At 64.6% G+C, this 14,230-nt stretch overlaps 1 protein-coding gene across 8 annotated transcripts in view; it reads left to right on the top strand.

Moving 5' to 3' along the window:
* KCNT1 (potassium sodium-activated channel subfamily T member 1) overlaps nt 1-12,951 on the top strand; it is a 51,098-nt gene extending 38,147 nt beyond the window's left edge. For 5 of the 8 annotated variants that reach the window (XM_036901559.2, XM_036901556.2, XM_057499252.1 and 2 more), the window contains 11 exons: nt 696-868; nt 1,298-1,369; nt 1,584-1,718; nt 1,815-1,926; nt 5,144-5,245; nt 5,514-5,597; nt 5,726-5,854; nt 6,835-7,156; nt 8,481-8,543; nt 11,625-11,709; nt 11,851-12,951. In XM_036901559.2, the coding sequence (XP_036757454.1) occupies nt 696-868; nt 1,298-1,369; nt 1,584-1,718; nt 1,815-1,926; nt 5,144-5,245; nt 5,514-5,597; nt 5,726-5,854; nt 6,835-7,156; nt 8,481-8,543; nt 11,625-11,709; nt 11,851-11,971 (1,398 nt within the window). In that variant the 3' untranslated portion in view covers nt 11,972-12,951. Of the gene's footprint in view, nt 1-695; nt 869-1,297; nt 1,370-1,583; nt 1,719-1,814; nt 1,927-2,483; nt 5,042-5,143; nt 5,246-5,513; nt 5,598-5,725; nt 5,855-6,834; nt 7,157-8,480; nt 8,544-11,624; nt 11,710-11,850 lie in introns of those variants that run through there. The other 3 variants (XM_036901555.2, XM_057499251.1, XM_057499253.1) reach the window with 2 other exon arrangements.
* Nucleotides 12,952-14,230: the final 1,279 nt, after the last annotated feature.

Genomic DNA, 14,230 nt, shown 5'->3' with positions numbered 1-14,230 from the left:
CCACTCTGCTCCCACTCCCCACTGCTCATCCCGGCCTGCAGATGGCTTGGGGAGGTGCCTCCCCTCCTGCACCCCCGATTTCGTCATCGCGTAGATTGGTGTGTCACGCACAGCCTTCCATCCCGAGGGGGGACCCTCTGTTGCTGTGGGGTCGCTCACTCCAGATCGTTACTGACGACACTCGAGCCTTCCGGTTCAGGGGGACCTCAGGCCATGGCCAGGGCCTCCTGACGCATCCCGTCATCCTTCGAGCACAGCCGTGCTTTCGAACTCAGTGTTCCACCGCAGCTTGTATTTGTCCACTCTGGGTTCAGAACCCACCCTCCTCCAAGGAGCCCTGATTCCTCTCAGAGGAGAGTGATGTCTGCAGGGCGCCATCATGCCTGGGCCTCCCAGTGGACAGAGCTCCAAAACATGCACACACATGCACACCGTATTCTGTTTGCTTCTGCACCGGCTGAAACCCCGTGTTGGCACAGACCCACCTCCCGCCCCGACGTGACTGTCCCCTGCCACAGCCCCTGCTCACCGCTCTGCTGTATATGGCAGGCTGATGTGGTCTGCAGGCCTGGCGCTCCCGGGGGGCTCATGCAGGCCAGGAGAGGACTGGGGTGAGGGGCTGTCCACCCTGCTCCTGGGCGCGCTTGGCGAGGGGTCCCAGGGAGCCAGCCCTGGTTCTGACACGTTTTCCGCAGGGCTGCAAGCACAACAGCTACGAGGACGCCAAGGCCTACGGCTTCAAGAACAAGCTGATCATCGTCTCGGCAGAGACGGCGGGCAACGGGCTGTACAACTTCATTGTGCCACTGCGGGCCTACTACAGGCCCCGCCGGGAGCTCAACCCCATCGTGCTGCTGCTGGACAACAAGTGAGGGCCGGCCCCACCCAGAACATGCAGGGCTCAGCCACCCTGGGCGGGCCCCAGGGCCCTTGCTGGCCCCTTCCCGCTGCTCCACGGCCCCTGCCTGGCTCTGTCTCCCGTGCCCCCGGGCCATGCTGCTTGTCCTGCATTTTCCTCCCTCAAGGCCTCTCCTGTCCCAGCTGGCCCCCTATGCCTGTGAGCCCCCTAGGAGGCCTGGCAGCCCAGAGCCCAGGGTCTCTCTGCCTGGGCAAGTTCCCCCACCAGAGCCTCGGTCTCCCCTGGAGTGGAATAGAGAACAGCCCCACTGGCCTCCAAAGGCCCCCAGGTCTGGTGTGCCATGGGCCTGGGGGTCCCTGCTCATAGGCAGGTCCCAGGCTGGGCATGGGGGTGGGCGGCAGGGCAGGACGGTGCCTCCAGGACCTGCTGTCTGCACAGGCCTGACCGCCACTTCCTGGAGGCCATTTGCTGCTTCCCCATGGTCTACTACATGGAGGGTTCCGTGGACAAGTAAGGCGCTGGGCCATGTGGCCTCCCAGCAGAGACCAGGGTGGGAGGGGGCGTCCGCCTTCTCTGAGAGGCTCCCTGTGCCCTCCTCCTGGGAGGCCAGGTGGTTGCAGACCACTCCCCAGGGGTGGGGGCAGGGCGAGGCGCACCCAAGGGGACCTCCTGGGACCTCTGACCGGGCCCAAGGGGCCCCCGGCCACGTGGCTCCCTCACCCAGCCTGGACAGCCTGCTGCAGTGTGGTGTCATTTACGCCGACAACCTGGTGGTGGTGGACAAGGAGAGTACCATGAGCGCCGAGGAGGACTACATGGCCGACGCCAAGACCATCGTCAACGTGCAGACCATGTTCCGGTGCGGGGGCTCGGGGCGCTCAGCGGGGCAGCTGTGCCGCTGTGCAGGGGCCGCCCTGACCCTTCCCCGCCCATGACCACGGACCCCCTCCCCCAGGCTCTTCCCCAGCCTGAGCATTACCACGGAGCTCACCCACCCCTCCAACATGCGGTTCATGCAGTTCCGAGCCAAGGACAGCTACTCTCTGGCTCTTTCCAAACTGGAGAAGGTGAGCCCCCTGCCCCCACTCCTGACCGGCCGTGCTGGTGGGGACCGAGGGGAGCCAGCGCCCTCGGGAGCACTGCCAGGAGCCGACACAGGTCCAGGCCTGGCTGTGTCTGGGCCGAGGGGACCACATGTCTGAAACCAGCAGCCCAGGTGACACCGGCCACTCGTTGCCCACACCCCAGATGCTGCGCTCAACCCCTCACAGACAAGGGACTGGGATCAGAAAGGGGAGGATCTGGCTTGGGTCACACAGCAGACAGTGGGGGAGCCGGCACCAGCCTCTGCCCCTTGGGGCTCCATGCAGGGCCTCAGCCGGGGCTGGGTGAGGAGCCCAGCAGTGTGAGGCCCCACCAGGGGCACAGGCACAGCCAGGGGCGTGGCAGCGTGGCCCCTGTGAAACCCCGAGTGCATCTGCTGGCACTGCCCCCTGCCCAGACCAGTGAGTGCCCCCTCCCCAGTGGTGGGGTGAGGCGACCAGGGAGGGGAGGGGAGACCAAGGAGCAGGCAAGTTACTTCAGACGCGGCCCCGGCCACCTTGCCACCTGCACGGCTGACCAGGTGGCACAGCAGGAAGATCCCAGAGCAGCCGTCCACCCCAGCCAGGCCTGGCCATCAAACCAGACAGAGGGACAAGTGTGGGGGCTTCATCTGCCTGAACGCCTGGTGGACAACAGCGTGCGTCTGCCCAGCAGCCGACTGGGAGGCCCTCGGGGAGCTGGAGCCCCGCGTCTGCAGGTGCAGGCAGTCTCCAGGTCCTCAGAGGAGACTGGGGCTAGCCTTGACCTTGGCGGCCTGAGACCTCAGTTCAGGGCCTGGGGGGGCATTGGGGGCTGTCCTTGGCCTGTACCGCTCCCGCCTGCTCCCGCTGGGGGTGCCTCTGGCCCAGCGCCAGCTCCTGGACGCAGCCCACAGGACAGCCTGCTGATGGCCTCTGCGGCCCCAGCGTGCCGGATTCTGTGTCCAGAGGAGTCCTGGGCCCCGGAAGCCCGCCTTGAGTGTGCGCAGCCCCCGTTTGACGGCCCTGGACCCAGCCCGTCGCAGGCCCCAAGCCTCTGCCCGAACCTGCATAGGCAAACCCAGAATCAGCCCCCGCCTCCCCTCTGCGGCAGACCTCTCCGGCTGGTGGCTCCTGGCCCGGGGCAGGCGCAGGCGTCCCCGTCCAGGGTGGCTCCCTGACGCAGGCCTGGGAGGAGTCAGTGAGGCGGCATGCGGGGCAGCAGCCCCGGCTCCCCTGGCTGAGGTCCCTGTGGGCGGACACCCTGGGCAGCACCAGGGGTGAGCAGGGCCTGGAGGCCGAGGAGACAGCCACGTCGGGGGATGACCGGGGCAGGACTCACCTGCCACTGCGGATGCCAGGCCTGCAGGAGGCTCCAAGGCCCCAGCCAGATGTGGCCAAAGGTCACCATCAGTGTCTGCCCGGGACATGTGGCTCCTGATGCTTAGATGGGCCAGCAGATGATGGCAGCTTCCTGCAGAAGCAGCTGGGTGGCTGGAGACATTTCTTGAAAGAAATTAATAATTTTTATAGAAGCGTGCATGTCTTTTATACACATGTTCTACTTCAAGGGACACAGACGTAGAGAAGGGAGAGGGTGGCCTTACCTGGGGAAAAGGCTGGGCTCCACAGCAGCGGAGAGCAGGGCAGGGAGCTCCCTGCACAGGCGGCCTGCTGTCATTAGATGTGACCGAGGAGGCGAGGTGGCAGGGACGCTGGAGCACCTGTGGCTCCACGAGAGAAGAGCCCTGCCAACGGCGGAGGGAAGGGGACGCCGGGGGCAGCCTGGTCTCCGTGGCTCCCCCAGGGGTGGCTCTCCGGAAGATCTCCAAGAACCGAGGCAAGATGAGGGGCTGCCCCTGCCCTGTCCCCGTCCCCAGGACCCCGGCTCCTTGGTGGTGTCATTGTTCCAAGATTCTCATGCATCTGAAAAGTGCTTCTAGCAGGACCTTTGCCTGTGACCGGCTGCCTGGCCTGTCTGCCTCCAGGTCCCACTCTGTCTGCGAGGCCCCTGTTCCTGGGAAGTGTCCTGCGTCTCACTCGCCTGTAACCTTGAAGCTCTGGTCAAGCCCTCGGGTCCCTCCAGGGCCGGCTGCAGAATTTGGGGTCTGCACAGAATGAAAACATGGGGCCCTTGTTCCAAAACCACGGCTCTGAGAGGTGCTAGGTGCCCCGCACCCCCACCCACAGTGTCCCTCGAGCAGCGTGCGCTTTCTTCCGTCTCAGCATTCTTCTGAGTAAAGGACACTAACGGTTTAACGACTTCAGGCATCTTGTCAATCCTGCTTTCAACGTGCTGTGAGTCCCAGCGCAAACCTGGGAGCATGTCACTTGGGGTCCCCACAGTCACGCAGCCGCGTCCCAGGCTCAGGCCCAGAGCACTGAAGCATGGCACGTGAGCAGCCCCGGTGGCAGAGGACCTTGGGTGGAGGGGACAATGGCCCCAAAGATGTCCGCGTCCTTATCGCCAGGCTCCGGTCCAAACATGGGACATGGCCCAAGGGGCTGTGCAGAGGGGATGAAGCCAACGACCTGACAGGTGATGTCCCCGCGGCCAGCCCAGCGCCATCACCAGGGTCCCAGGAGGGAGGCGGGCAGGTCAGAGTCAGACTGAAAGGTGCCGCGTGGCGGGTCACGAGCATGGAGGAGGGGGCCACGAGCCAGCAGCCGGCCTCTCGAAGCCAGGAACAGCGAAGCAGAGGACCGCCCCTGCTCCGGGTGGTGTGGCCCTGGCGCCCGGGCCCCCGCCGCTGCGGCCCACTCAGACCCCCAACACCCAGGGCCGAGAGAACAGACATGCTGGTCTGAGCGGCTGAGCTTGTGGGAACGTGTTCCAGCTGCCTCGGTGCCCGTGGAGCACAGGAACGGCGTGATGAGCAGGAGGCGGATGGCCTCACGGGTTCCTGCCACCTCTGCTGCCCCTGTGGATTCTCTTACAAACACAAGTCCAAGGAAAAGTCACTCAGATCATTAAGAACTTCAGGACGGTGACAGCAGAGCACTACACCAAGCCTGGGCCCCGGGTGACGCCCAGGCCACACACCTGTGGCAGGCCTCAGGCCCCACTGTCTTCCCGTCAGGGCCCCAAATCCTTACTCCTGAGTTCTGGGGGCACTGTAGTGGGGTCGGCATGTGTGCGTGCACACACGCGTGTGCCCTGGTCACTGGCCTGGGCCGCTGTGGCCCTGGGTACTGGCGAGGCTGAGGCCCCCCTTTCCCGCAGAGGGAGCGTGAGAACGGCTCCAACCTGGCCTTCATGTTCCGCCTGCCCTTCGCCGCAGGCCGCGTCTTCAGCATCAGCATGCTGGACACGCTGCTCTATCAGGTCAGTGGCGATGGGAGCTGACACCCAGCTTACCTCCGAGCATCCCTCCCGGGTCCTGGGGAGGCTGAGACTGGGTGGCTCTCCTCCAGCCACCCCCAGGGTTCCCCCAGAAGGGTGGGGGCCTGAGCCCTTCAACCTCACGCACCTGAATCGCCTGGGCCAGGGAGCTTCCGGCTTTCACCTGCTAGTCGTGGCAGCTTTGTGCGCCTGTGTGGGCGGCTGTGGGCGGCGCCGTGCCCCGGCCTCACCGCAGCCTACCCCCCCCCAGTCCTTTGTGAAGGACTACATGATCTCCATCACCAGGCTGCTGCTGGGCCTCGACACGACGCCGGGCTCCGGCTACCTCTGTGCGGTAAGTGGCCCGGGCTGGGCCAGGGCAGGGGGTGGGCCACTCCCAGGAGGCCTCTGTCCCTTGCCCATGGGTGAGCCCTGCAGCCAAGGGGTGAGGCAGGCTGCTGCTCAGAGCACCGTGTGTCCCAGATGAAGGTCACTGAGGGCGACCTGTGGATCCGCACATACGGCCGCCTCTTCCAGAAGCTGTGCTCCTCCAGCGCCGAGGTCCCCATCGGCATCTACAGGACTGAGTGCCACGTCTTCTCTGGCTCTGAGGTTCGTGAGGGCCCCGAGGAGCTAAGCAGGCCCCCCACTTCCCTGTGTGGCTTTGGGGACTTGGAACTCTGCTGTTGGGCCCTTCTGGGATTAGGTCCACTTGCCCCATACACGGGTGCCCACTTGGGTGGCTGTGAACCCCCAGTCGAGAGGAGTCTTGAGAGCACAGGGTTCCCTGTACCATCCCGAACTGCAGTGGGCAGCCTGCCTGCTGGTGCCAAGCCCACAAGGGGCTCAGGAGTGTCTGGGTGCTGGGGCGGAAGCCCCACACCCAGGCTGCCCTGGTCTCCTTTGCAGCCCCACGACCTCAGAGCCCAGGTGAGTGGCCACTTCGAGCTTAACACCGAGGTGTCTTGGTGTGTGCAGAGTCCTGCTTGAACCCACATCCACCGGGTCCTGGGGGCTGCAGGGCCCTGGGCTCTGGGCACCTGCAAGGTCAGGGAGCAAGTCCCCAGCATGTCAGCCACTGTGCGGCCCAGAGTGGGCTCGTGGCGCCAGCCCCCTGTATGGACAGGAAACAGGCCCAGGCTCCCACCACAGACCGTGTGCACCTCCCACCCTGGCCCATCATGGCAGTACACACCCCCACCTCCCGGCTGGTCAGGCCCAACCTCTGGGCCCCCAGACCCTGCCTCCCAGCACCGCCCTGATGGGGCCTCTGCATCACCCCCTCCCCGAAAGCTGTGGGCCCACTGAGCCCCTCACAGGTCCTGGTGTTTCCCAGACCACCACACTCCCCACCCCTGCCCTCTCCCGCCCCTACAATGGAGAAACTGAGGCACAGAGAGTGACCCTCCAAAATGCGGCCGTGCAGGGCTCCAAGGCGACCCGGGAAATGAGGGCCCAGAGAGGCTCAATGGGCTGCCTTCACCCACCCAGCAAATCACGGCGGACCTGCAGCAGGGCTGGGGCAGGGCAGTGTGGGGCCCCCATCAGCATTGCCCTGCCATCCCTCACCCCTCTGCCCCCGGCCATCCCAGACCGCAGTGAGCATGGAGGACTTCGAGGGCACGCGGGAGGTGAGGGGGCCCTGGGGCGCACGGGCCGGAACCCGCGGAGGCAGCGCCCACGGCCCGGGCGTGGCTGGTGGCGAGCCAGCCGACCACCTGCCACCGCGGCGGAAGAGCCTGCAGTGGGCCCGGAGGCGGAGCCGCGGGAGCCCCACAGACGCGGGGAAGGCGGCGGCCGCCGAATGCAGCGGCCAGAGGCGGCCCAGCCTGCACCAGCGCTCGGAGCGGCAGGAGCTCTCGGAGCTGGTCCGGAACCGCATGAAGCACCTGGGGCTGCCCACCACCGGCTACGGTAAGGGCCCGGGCACACACGCAGGCGGGACGCTGCAGGGCCTCCTCCTGCCCGCCGGCTCCTCTGCCCACCTTGCTGCCAGGCCCAGCTCCAGGCACTCCGCGCAGACGTCACAGCCCATCTGCTGGGGGGAAGATGTGGGACCCCCCAAAACTGGCCTGGGCCCCTTTGCAGGGTGCTTGCCCCCGTGCTTGGGACCTCAGGCTCCCATGTGTAAAATAAGGGACTGGTGTGGGCCGAGCTCCGTGTGCAAGGCTCTTGGAGAATCAGGCTGTGGGGTGGGGAGGGCCAGGCCTTGGCTGGGGACAGACTGGCCGCCTCCAGCCAGTCCTGCTGGAATCGAGGGCTCAGGAGCCTGCTGTGCTGTCCTAGGGAACAGGACTGTGGCAGGCAGACCCCAGAGCCCTCGGGCCACTATCCTCTGGCCCTCTCAGCAGCCAGAGCATAGGGGCAGTGACCCATTTGTGCTGCTTCACAGTGACACCCCCAGATGCATGTGCTCCACAGCCCATTTAGGCAGCCCCTTTTCTCTGTAGCCTGTTTTGGGGACACATTTGTGGCCTTGACCAACAGCTGGCCTGGAGTGCCCTGGCTGGCCCAGAGAGAAGCTTGGCCCCTCCTGGACTTGCAAGACGCTGCCTCTGTTGGGGCTAAAGGGGGCCCAAGCTCCCGCCACTGCCCTGCCGAGTCCCCCCCGGGGCTGGGGCGAGGCTCTGCCCTGCAGCTGGTGCCTGCTCTCCCCGCCTTGTTTCCTGTCATCTGTCATTTGTCTTCTGGGTCAAGAGCTGTTGAGCTCCATTCCAAGTGGGATCAGGCAGCCCAGGGTTGTCCCAGGAGCTGCCCAGGGTTCATTCAGGCTGGGCCATCCACTGGCTGTGCACCCTGGTTCCAGAGGAGTCTCAGAGGCCAGGGTTTGGGGAACAGGGACCCACACAGCCATCCCAGTCCCATCTCTGCCATGCTGACACTGCAAGATGTACCTCTGTCCCCTCTTGGAGTCCCTACCCAGGTGTCCCTTCCCAGGGTGCACTGATGTCACGGCTCCAAGCAGGGCACCCGGGGTCGTCCAGTGCTCGCGGCCCCACAGCATTAGCAGAGGGAGATTACCAACCCCCAGACCCCAGAGCTGTCATCTGCCCTGCATTAACCTCGGCCTCGGCTCCAGCCTGAGTGTGGCTGACGAGCCATCAGTGATAGACCGGCCTCCCAGGCGGCCCCGTTGTGGATGGCCTCCCGTGTGCTGCTGGCCGCCCCCACTGCAGGCTGCTTGCTGACCCCTCTCTCTCTCTGTTTCTGTCTGTCCCTCTTCCTGTGTGTTCCGTAGAGGATGTAGCAAATTTAACAGCCAGTGATGTCATGAATCGGGTAAACCTGGGATATTTGCAAGGTAATTGTGCTCCGGTGAACTCCGGCTGCCGCAGAAGAGGGCATGGCAACCCTTCACCAGTGGGCAGCCAGGTGCCCACCCACCCGGCCAGGCAGGCAGACAGGAGGATGGGAAAAGGTCCCCGCAGGCAGGGACTCTTGTGCTCCCAGGCTGCCCCCTGCAGGGACCTGGATGCCCTCCTCAATGTCTGCTCACGGCGAGACTGACCCCAAAAAGGCCTGCTGAGCACTGGATCCCGGACCGTTCCTGCTCAGCTCTCAGGACTTTTTACCCCGCTCGACACTTAAGACAAGCCATCCATGCCCGCCTTGGCCACACACGTGGGCCTCCACACCCACCCCAGCCTGCAGCTGGCAAGAGGTGCCCAAGGACCCTGGGCCCAGCCCACTTTCAGAAAGCACTCAGACTAATGCCAAGCCAGGGCCCTGCAGCCCACACAGCGGGGTGCTCGCTGTGGGCCCCCTCAGCCAGGATGGGTGATGTCCCCGTCCAGCTGGGCTGCAGGACGGGGACCCTGCTGCCGGTGGGGACAGAGCTCGCCTGCACCTCACTTCTCATCCTGGGGCTCGGGCACTGCCTGGGCGCCCTGCTCCTTCCAAGAACATGCCCCACAGCCCCAGACCTGCCAGAAGCCCTGGCAGAGGTCAGAGCAGAGCCCAGGCCACGGGATCTCTTTGTTCCCTGGGGGGTTCCATGTTCCCTGAATGCCCAGGCCTGAGGGCAGCCCCAGAGATGACAGGTTCTCCTGTGCCCAGGTGGGCATTAGCTCAGGTAAGTCTGCTTCTGAGGATGGCCCGGAGTGTCTGGGGCAGACCCAGGCCCTGGAACGGACACCCCCATGGCTCACAGCCAGGGCTATTGGGAGCGACCCAGCAGGGCTCACGCAGGCCACGCACTCAATCCTGTGTGCTTCTCCTTGCCCACAACCCAAGCCTGCACTCCTGGAAGACCCCCGAGCCAGCATGTGAGCCAGCATGGGGCTCCCAGGACCAGATGGCCCCTCCCCACCTGCACCCAGCTGCACCTGTTTCCCACCGACTCCCGGGCAGGTCACCAAGACTCACTGGGTGGTGCCTACTGAGGGCCCCTTGTGTGTGGATATCTACGAGTGCCTGGACCAAAACCAGAGGAGAGGCTGTTGGGGGGGAAGAGGACCCTATCGGCAGGGTGGCAGGGTGGCCCCCAGGCCCCAACACGCAGACACGACCTATCAAGAGCACAAGAGTGCACACCCTTCCCTGATCCCAAGGGAGATGCATGTCCACCTTGACTCCAAGAGGAAGAAATAGTGGAGGATGTGGCACCCCAGCCACAGGCCCAGCACAAGACTCCGGGGAAGTGGGGTCACCTGGTCTGCAGGGTTAGGCGGGACGCTAGGTGGGGATGTGGGGGGCACTGCCCTTGGTCGTTTGCCAGGAGGGCCAGTGCCAGCTCTGCCAGCACCCCAGGCACCCACCAGAGCACAGTGGTCACAGCTCAGCGTCCTGAGGAAACTGGGGTCAGTGCCTTATGACCAACCACCCCCCCACTCTCAGCCCAGCACCCCCAGAAGCACACAGCCAGGCCTGAGCCCCACACTTAGTTTCAGGAGCACCAGTGGTCTGCCCACCCTGAGGAGAAGTGGGGCCCAGGCCAGGTGGGGAGGGCCCAGTGAGGCAGGCGTGAATGAGGGAAGATGGGCTCCCGGCCCTGCTGATGGCCACGGTAGGGGTGCAGGGTCTTCCAGAACTGGCCCCCCACACCTATCATCTGCGGGTGCATGCTCCACGTGCCCACCCTGGAAGTGAATGCCCAGCACAGGGCTGGGAGGCACATCTCTATACACCTCTGGCATGGGCCACCCGCTTGGTGGCTGCAGGCTTTGGGAAAAGAGCAAAGAGCGCATGCCCATCAGGCCGAGCAACCCACCCTGCTGCCGTGGGAGAGGCAGGGCGGTCAGGCCATCCCGTTCCCAGAAATGGACGTGGAGACTGGCACCAGGTGACTGCCCGAGTCCACGCATGTCTGTCACCCCGAGCCCAGCCTGTGCCCCCTGCCTCCCAGGAAGCATGCTTGCTGACCTGCTGCCGTGGGGATCTGACTGGGCTCTGAACTCACCAGTTCAGAGAAACGGGGTGCAGCCCCCACCCAGCGTGCCTCTCCAACTGGCAGCTTCCCCAGCTGTGCTGAGAATTCTGTCCATTTCTTAGTGGCCCAACTGGTATTCTCCTGGTGGGAGAGGACAGTACAGAAAAATGAAATGGGAGGAGCTGGGAGCAGAGGCCACCCAGGGCTGGACCCACTCCAGAGGGCTGCCCTCTTGAGGCCACTCCTGGGTCAGAAGCTGCCTCTAGACATCACCAGATGGGGAAACAGAGGGATGGGGGATTTGTTTCCCTGCCAGTGAACTCGGGTCCACAGCAGGTCCCACACCCCATCCTGTATTGGCCAGGAGGCCTCTGGGATGATGGGTGTTTCTCCAGGACACGTTCCAGCCCCTGCAGTAGCAGCCCCATGGCCACCCTAGGAGCCGGATGCCAGGCTGCCGCATGAGCAGCCCGGGCCCTCCCTGCGTGTGCCAACTGGGCCCCTCCTCTGGGAGGGTGAGCTAGGCGGCCCTCTGTGCTGACGCTTCTAGAGGTTTTGGGAAACTGAGGGCATGAACCCAAAGCAGAGGGGTGAGCAGATGAAGCAGCGCGTGGCCTGCCCAGCACAAGGACACAGGGCCCGGCTGGGGACTGGGTTGGGGGCGTTCCAGTGCGCAGGCACACGTGGGGCACAGGTCTCTGAGGAGGCAGGTGTGCACAGGCGTGCTCGGTGACTCTGCTCAGGGCTGCCACATCCTGAGACGCCGACTGCTGGGGCCGAACAAGCCCCTTGGTGGGTGGCCCGTCCGTGCAGGGCAGGGGCTGGGGGCAGGTGTCTGTCATGGGGGACCAGCTCCGGCCGGGTTCTCGAGGACAAGGTGCTCAGGCAGAATGGCCACAAAGGCTGGTTAGATTCACAGATGGACGGGCACCCCTGGCTCCTCCAGGCCTGGCAGAGCATAGGTGGGCAGGAGCTGAGTGGTGACCACCCCCTGGGGCCCTGTCTCCCTTGCAGACGAGATGAACGACCATCAGAACACCCTCTCCTATGTCCTCATCAACCCCCCGCCCGACACAAGACTGGAACCCAACGACATCGTGTAAGTACCGCAGATGCCTGCTCGTTTCCACTCTCTGGGTAAGGCCGCTGTGCCCTCCACTGGGTGTCTGCCCTAGCCACCCTGGCTCGCTGGCCTCCCTGCGCAGAGGGTGGCACCCAGGGTCCTCGCACCTGCCCACAGGTATCTCATCCGCTCTGACCCCCTGGCCCACGTAGCCAGCAGCTCCCAGAGCCGGGAGAGCAGCTGCAGTAACAAGCTGGCCTCCAGCAGCCCTGAGACGCGCGACGAGACGCAGCTCTGAGCCTGTCCTGCACGGAGCCAGCCCTGCACGGAGCCAGCCTCATGCCCTGCCCCACAACGCTGGCCTACACTGGCCTGGCCTCGGAGAGGAGCCTCCCCAGGCGTGAGGGGCAGGACTGCCCGGGGCACCGAGGGAAGGTGGCGGGAGAGCCTTTTTAACCTATTTTTACAGATCGATACCATCCATGTCTCTACTCAAATGTACCGCAACTCGTGAGGGGTCTGGCTGAGGAGGACGGAGGCTGCATGGGGAGGGGAGCCTGACCCTGGACACTGCCCTGGGTCCCAGAGGGCGCAGGCCAGAGGAGAGGCTGGGCTTCACGCTTGTGTGCAGACACGCAGAGCTCACACGGGGGCCGGCATGCTCACGGCACATTCCCCTCCTGTTCACAGGGCTTGCCCACGGCTCTGGGGGTCCCACCTGGCCTTGGGGAGGGTCTGGCCCAGAGCTGGGCCACAAGGGGCTCCGCTGCTGGTGGGTGCTGCTGCAGCACAGTGCGGCCAGCAAGTGAGGGGTGCCCGTCCCAGAAGGAAATGCGAAGAGGGTCTTCCATCTGGGCCAGGATCCCCTTGCAGAGACGGGGGCAGGGTGCACAGTCTGGGTGTGTGAGGAGGGAGGGGGCTGCTGCGAGACCCCCAAGGGCCCTGGTGACACGCCGGGGTTCCCACAGCTGTGGCTTCTGGAGAAGAACAAGCATACGTCCTGGTCCTGTTTTGCGTGAACTTCTGCAGCTGCAGCATTTGTGGGAGTCAGGCGAGGGATGCTGCATTCTGGGGCCCCTTTGGTACCCTTTTAACACCTGAACCAAAGCACAATTTGGCCAATGGGCTGGCTGGTGGCCCATGTCTGGAATGGAGAGATTTTCTCCTTAGCCAGGGAGGGACTCTGGGCAGCTGGCTGCTGCCGCTGGGGCTCCTTTGTGGCAGGTTTTACAGTCATGGCTGGAACTTCTATTAAATGGATGCATTCTGAAAACACAAGGATCCCTTACAAGGCATTCCCTCCATGGCTTCATGCTCCAGGCCCGGGCCTGCCCCTCCCAGACACCCGTTTTCAAGGGTTAGAAACACCTGTGGTTCCCCTTCCCCACAGGGAAGCCTGGACCCCCAGGAAATGCCGCTGGCCTGGGTCTGCTGGGTCTGCCTGGCTGGCACAGCCCTTCCAAAACACAGAGCAAGTCCCGCACGGCCTTCAGTGTCCGCATCCAGGCAGCCAGGAAGTGTGGCTGGTAGTGGGGAAAGTCCTGGAGCCTGGGCGTGCCCCTGGGTGGGCACAGAAACCCACACTCTGCCCACAGCTGCGCACGGCTCCTGAGACCAGCAGCTGGGGGGCCTATGTCGGGGCAGGACTGCCCGCAGGGAATGTGTGTTCCTCACCACCTCAAAGCCCATGTCCAAGGTGGGGGCTCTTGCTCACAGAAGGCCCCAGGAAGCTGGGTGAAGGGAGGGCCCCATGCAGCCACAGGGTGGGGGTGGCTTAGGACACAGCTGGTTGAAGAGCCTGCCATGAGGAAGGGGTACGACCCAGGAGCCCACCTTTCCTTCCGGTGCCCTGGTCACTCTTCCAGCTTGTCCCCCGACACCTGGACGCCTAGGACCCTCCCACCCAGACAGTGTGTCAGCAAACCCTTGGTGTGGCATTGCTGGGGAAGGGGCAGTAGGAGGGAGCTGCAGATGGTAAGGAAACCCAGGGGCCTGTAACAGTGATGGGCCGTTGACGTGGGGGCTAGGGTGGCCTCTGGCCTTTGTTGTCAGTGGCTTCCAGGGTCCCACCAGCCAGCGTCCCCTCCCACGCCGCCGCCCTGTGACAGGGTGCCCGCGCCACAGCTCCCTGAGGGAAGCAGTGGATGGGGAGACCTGCCTGAAGGTTGGGGCTGGCGGCTCTATCCAGGTGGAAAGACGGCATGACAGGACAGGGCGGTGGCGCGAGCAGGGCCGCCCAGACGGGGACAGTGCACTCGCCAGCTGCCAGGCGAAGGCAGCCCCAGGAGGACCACTGCCTTGCTGGGCAGCTTCTAGGTGCACAAGATTAGAAACCTTTTACTTTCTTCATTCCTAATCTAAAACTGCTCAGATACCAACACCCGTGGCACACCGGGCAACGTCAGCTCACGCACAGCGGAACAGACGACCATGGTCTGAGTGCAGGCCCCGGGCACCTGCACCCCTGTGGGGGGTGGTGTGCGGACGGGCTGTGAGCATGCACCCACACTCCAGGGCAGCCCCTGAAGACCTCAAAAAGAACACCTGCTACGCAGGG

The sequence above is a fragment of the Manis pentadactyla genome, chromosome 3 (assembly GCF_030020395.1).
Source record: "Manis pentadactyla isolate mManPen7 chromosome 3, mManPen7.hap1, whole genome shotgun sequence".
Classification (NCBI taxonomy): domain Eukaryota; kingdom Metazoa; phylum Chordata; class Mammalia; order Pholidota; family Manidae; genus Manis; species Manis pentadactyla.
Note: the sequence above shows the minus strand (reverse complement) of the source record. Positions and strands in the feature narration are given on the sequence as shown.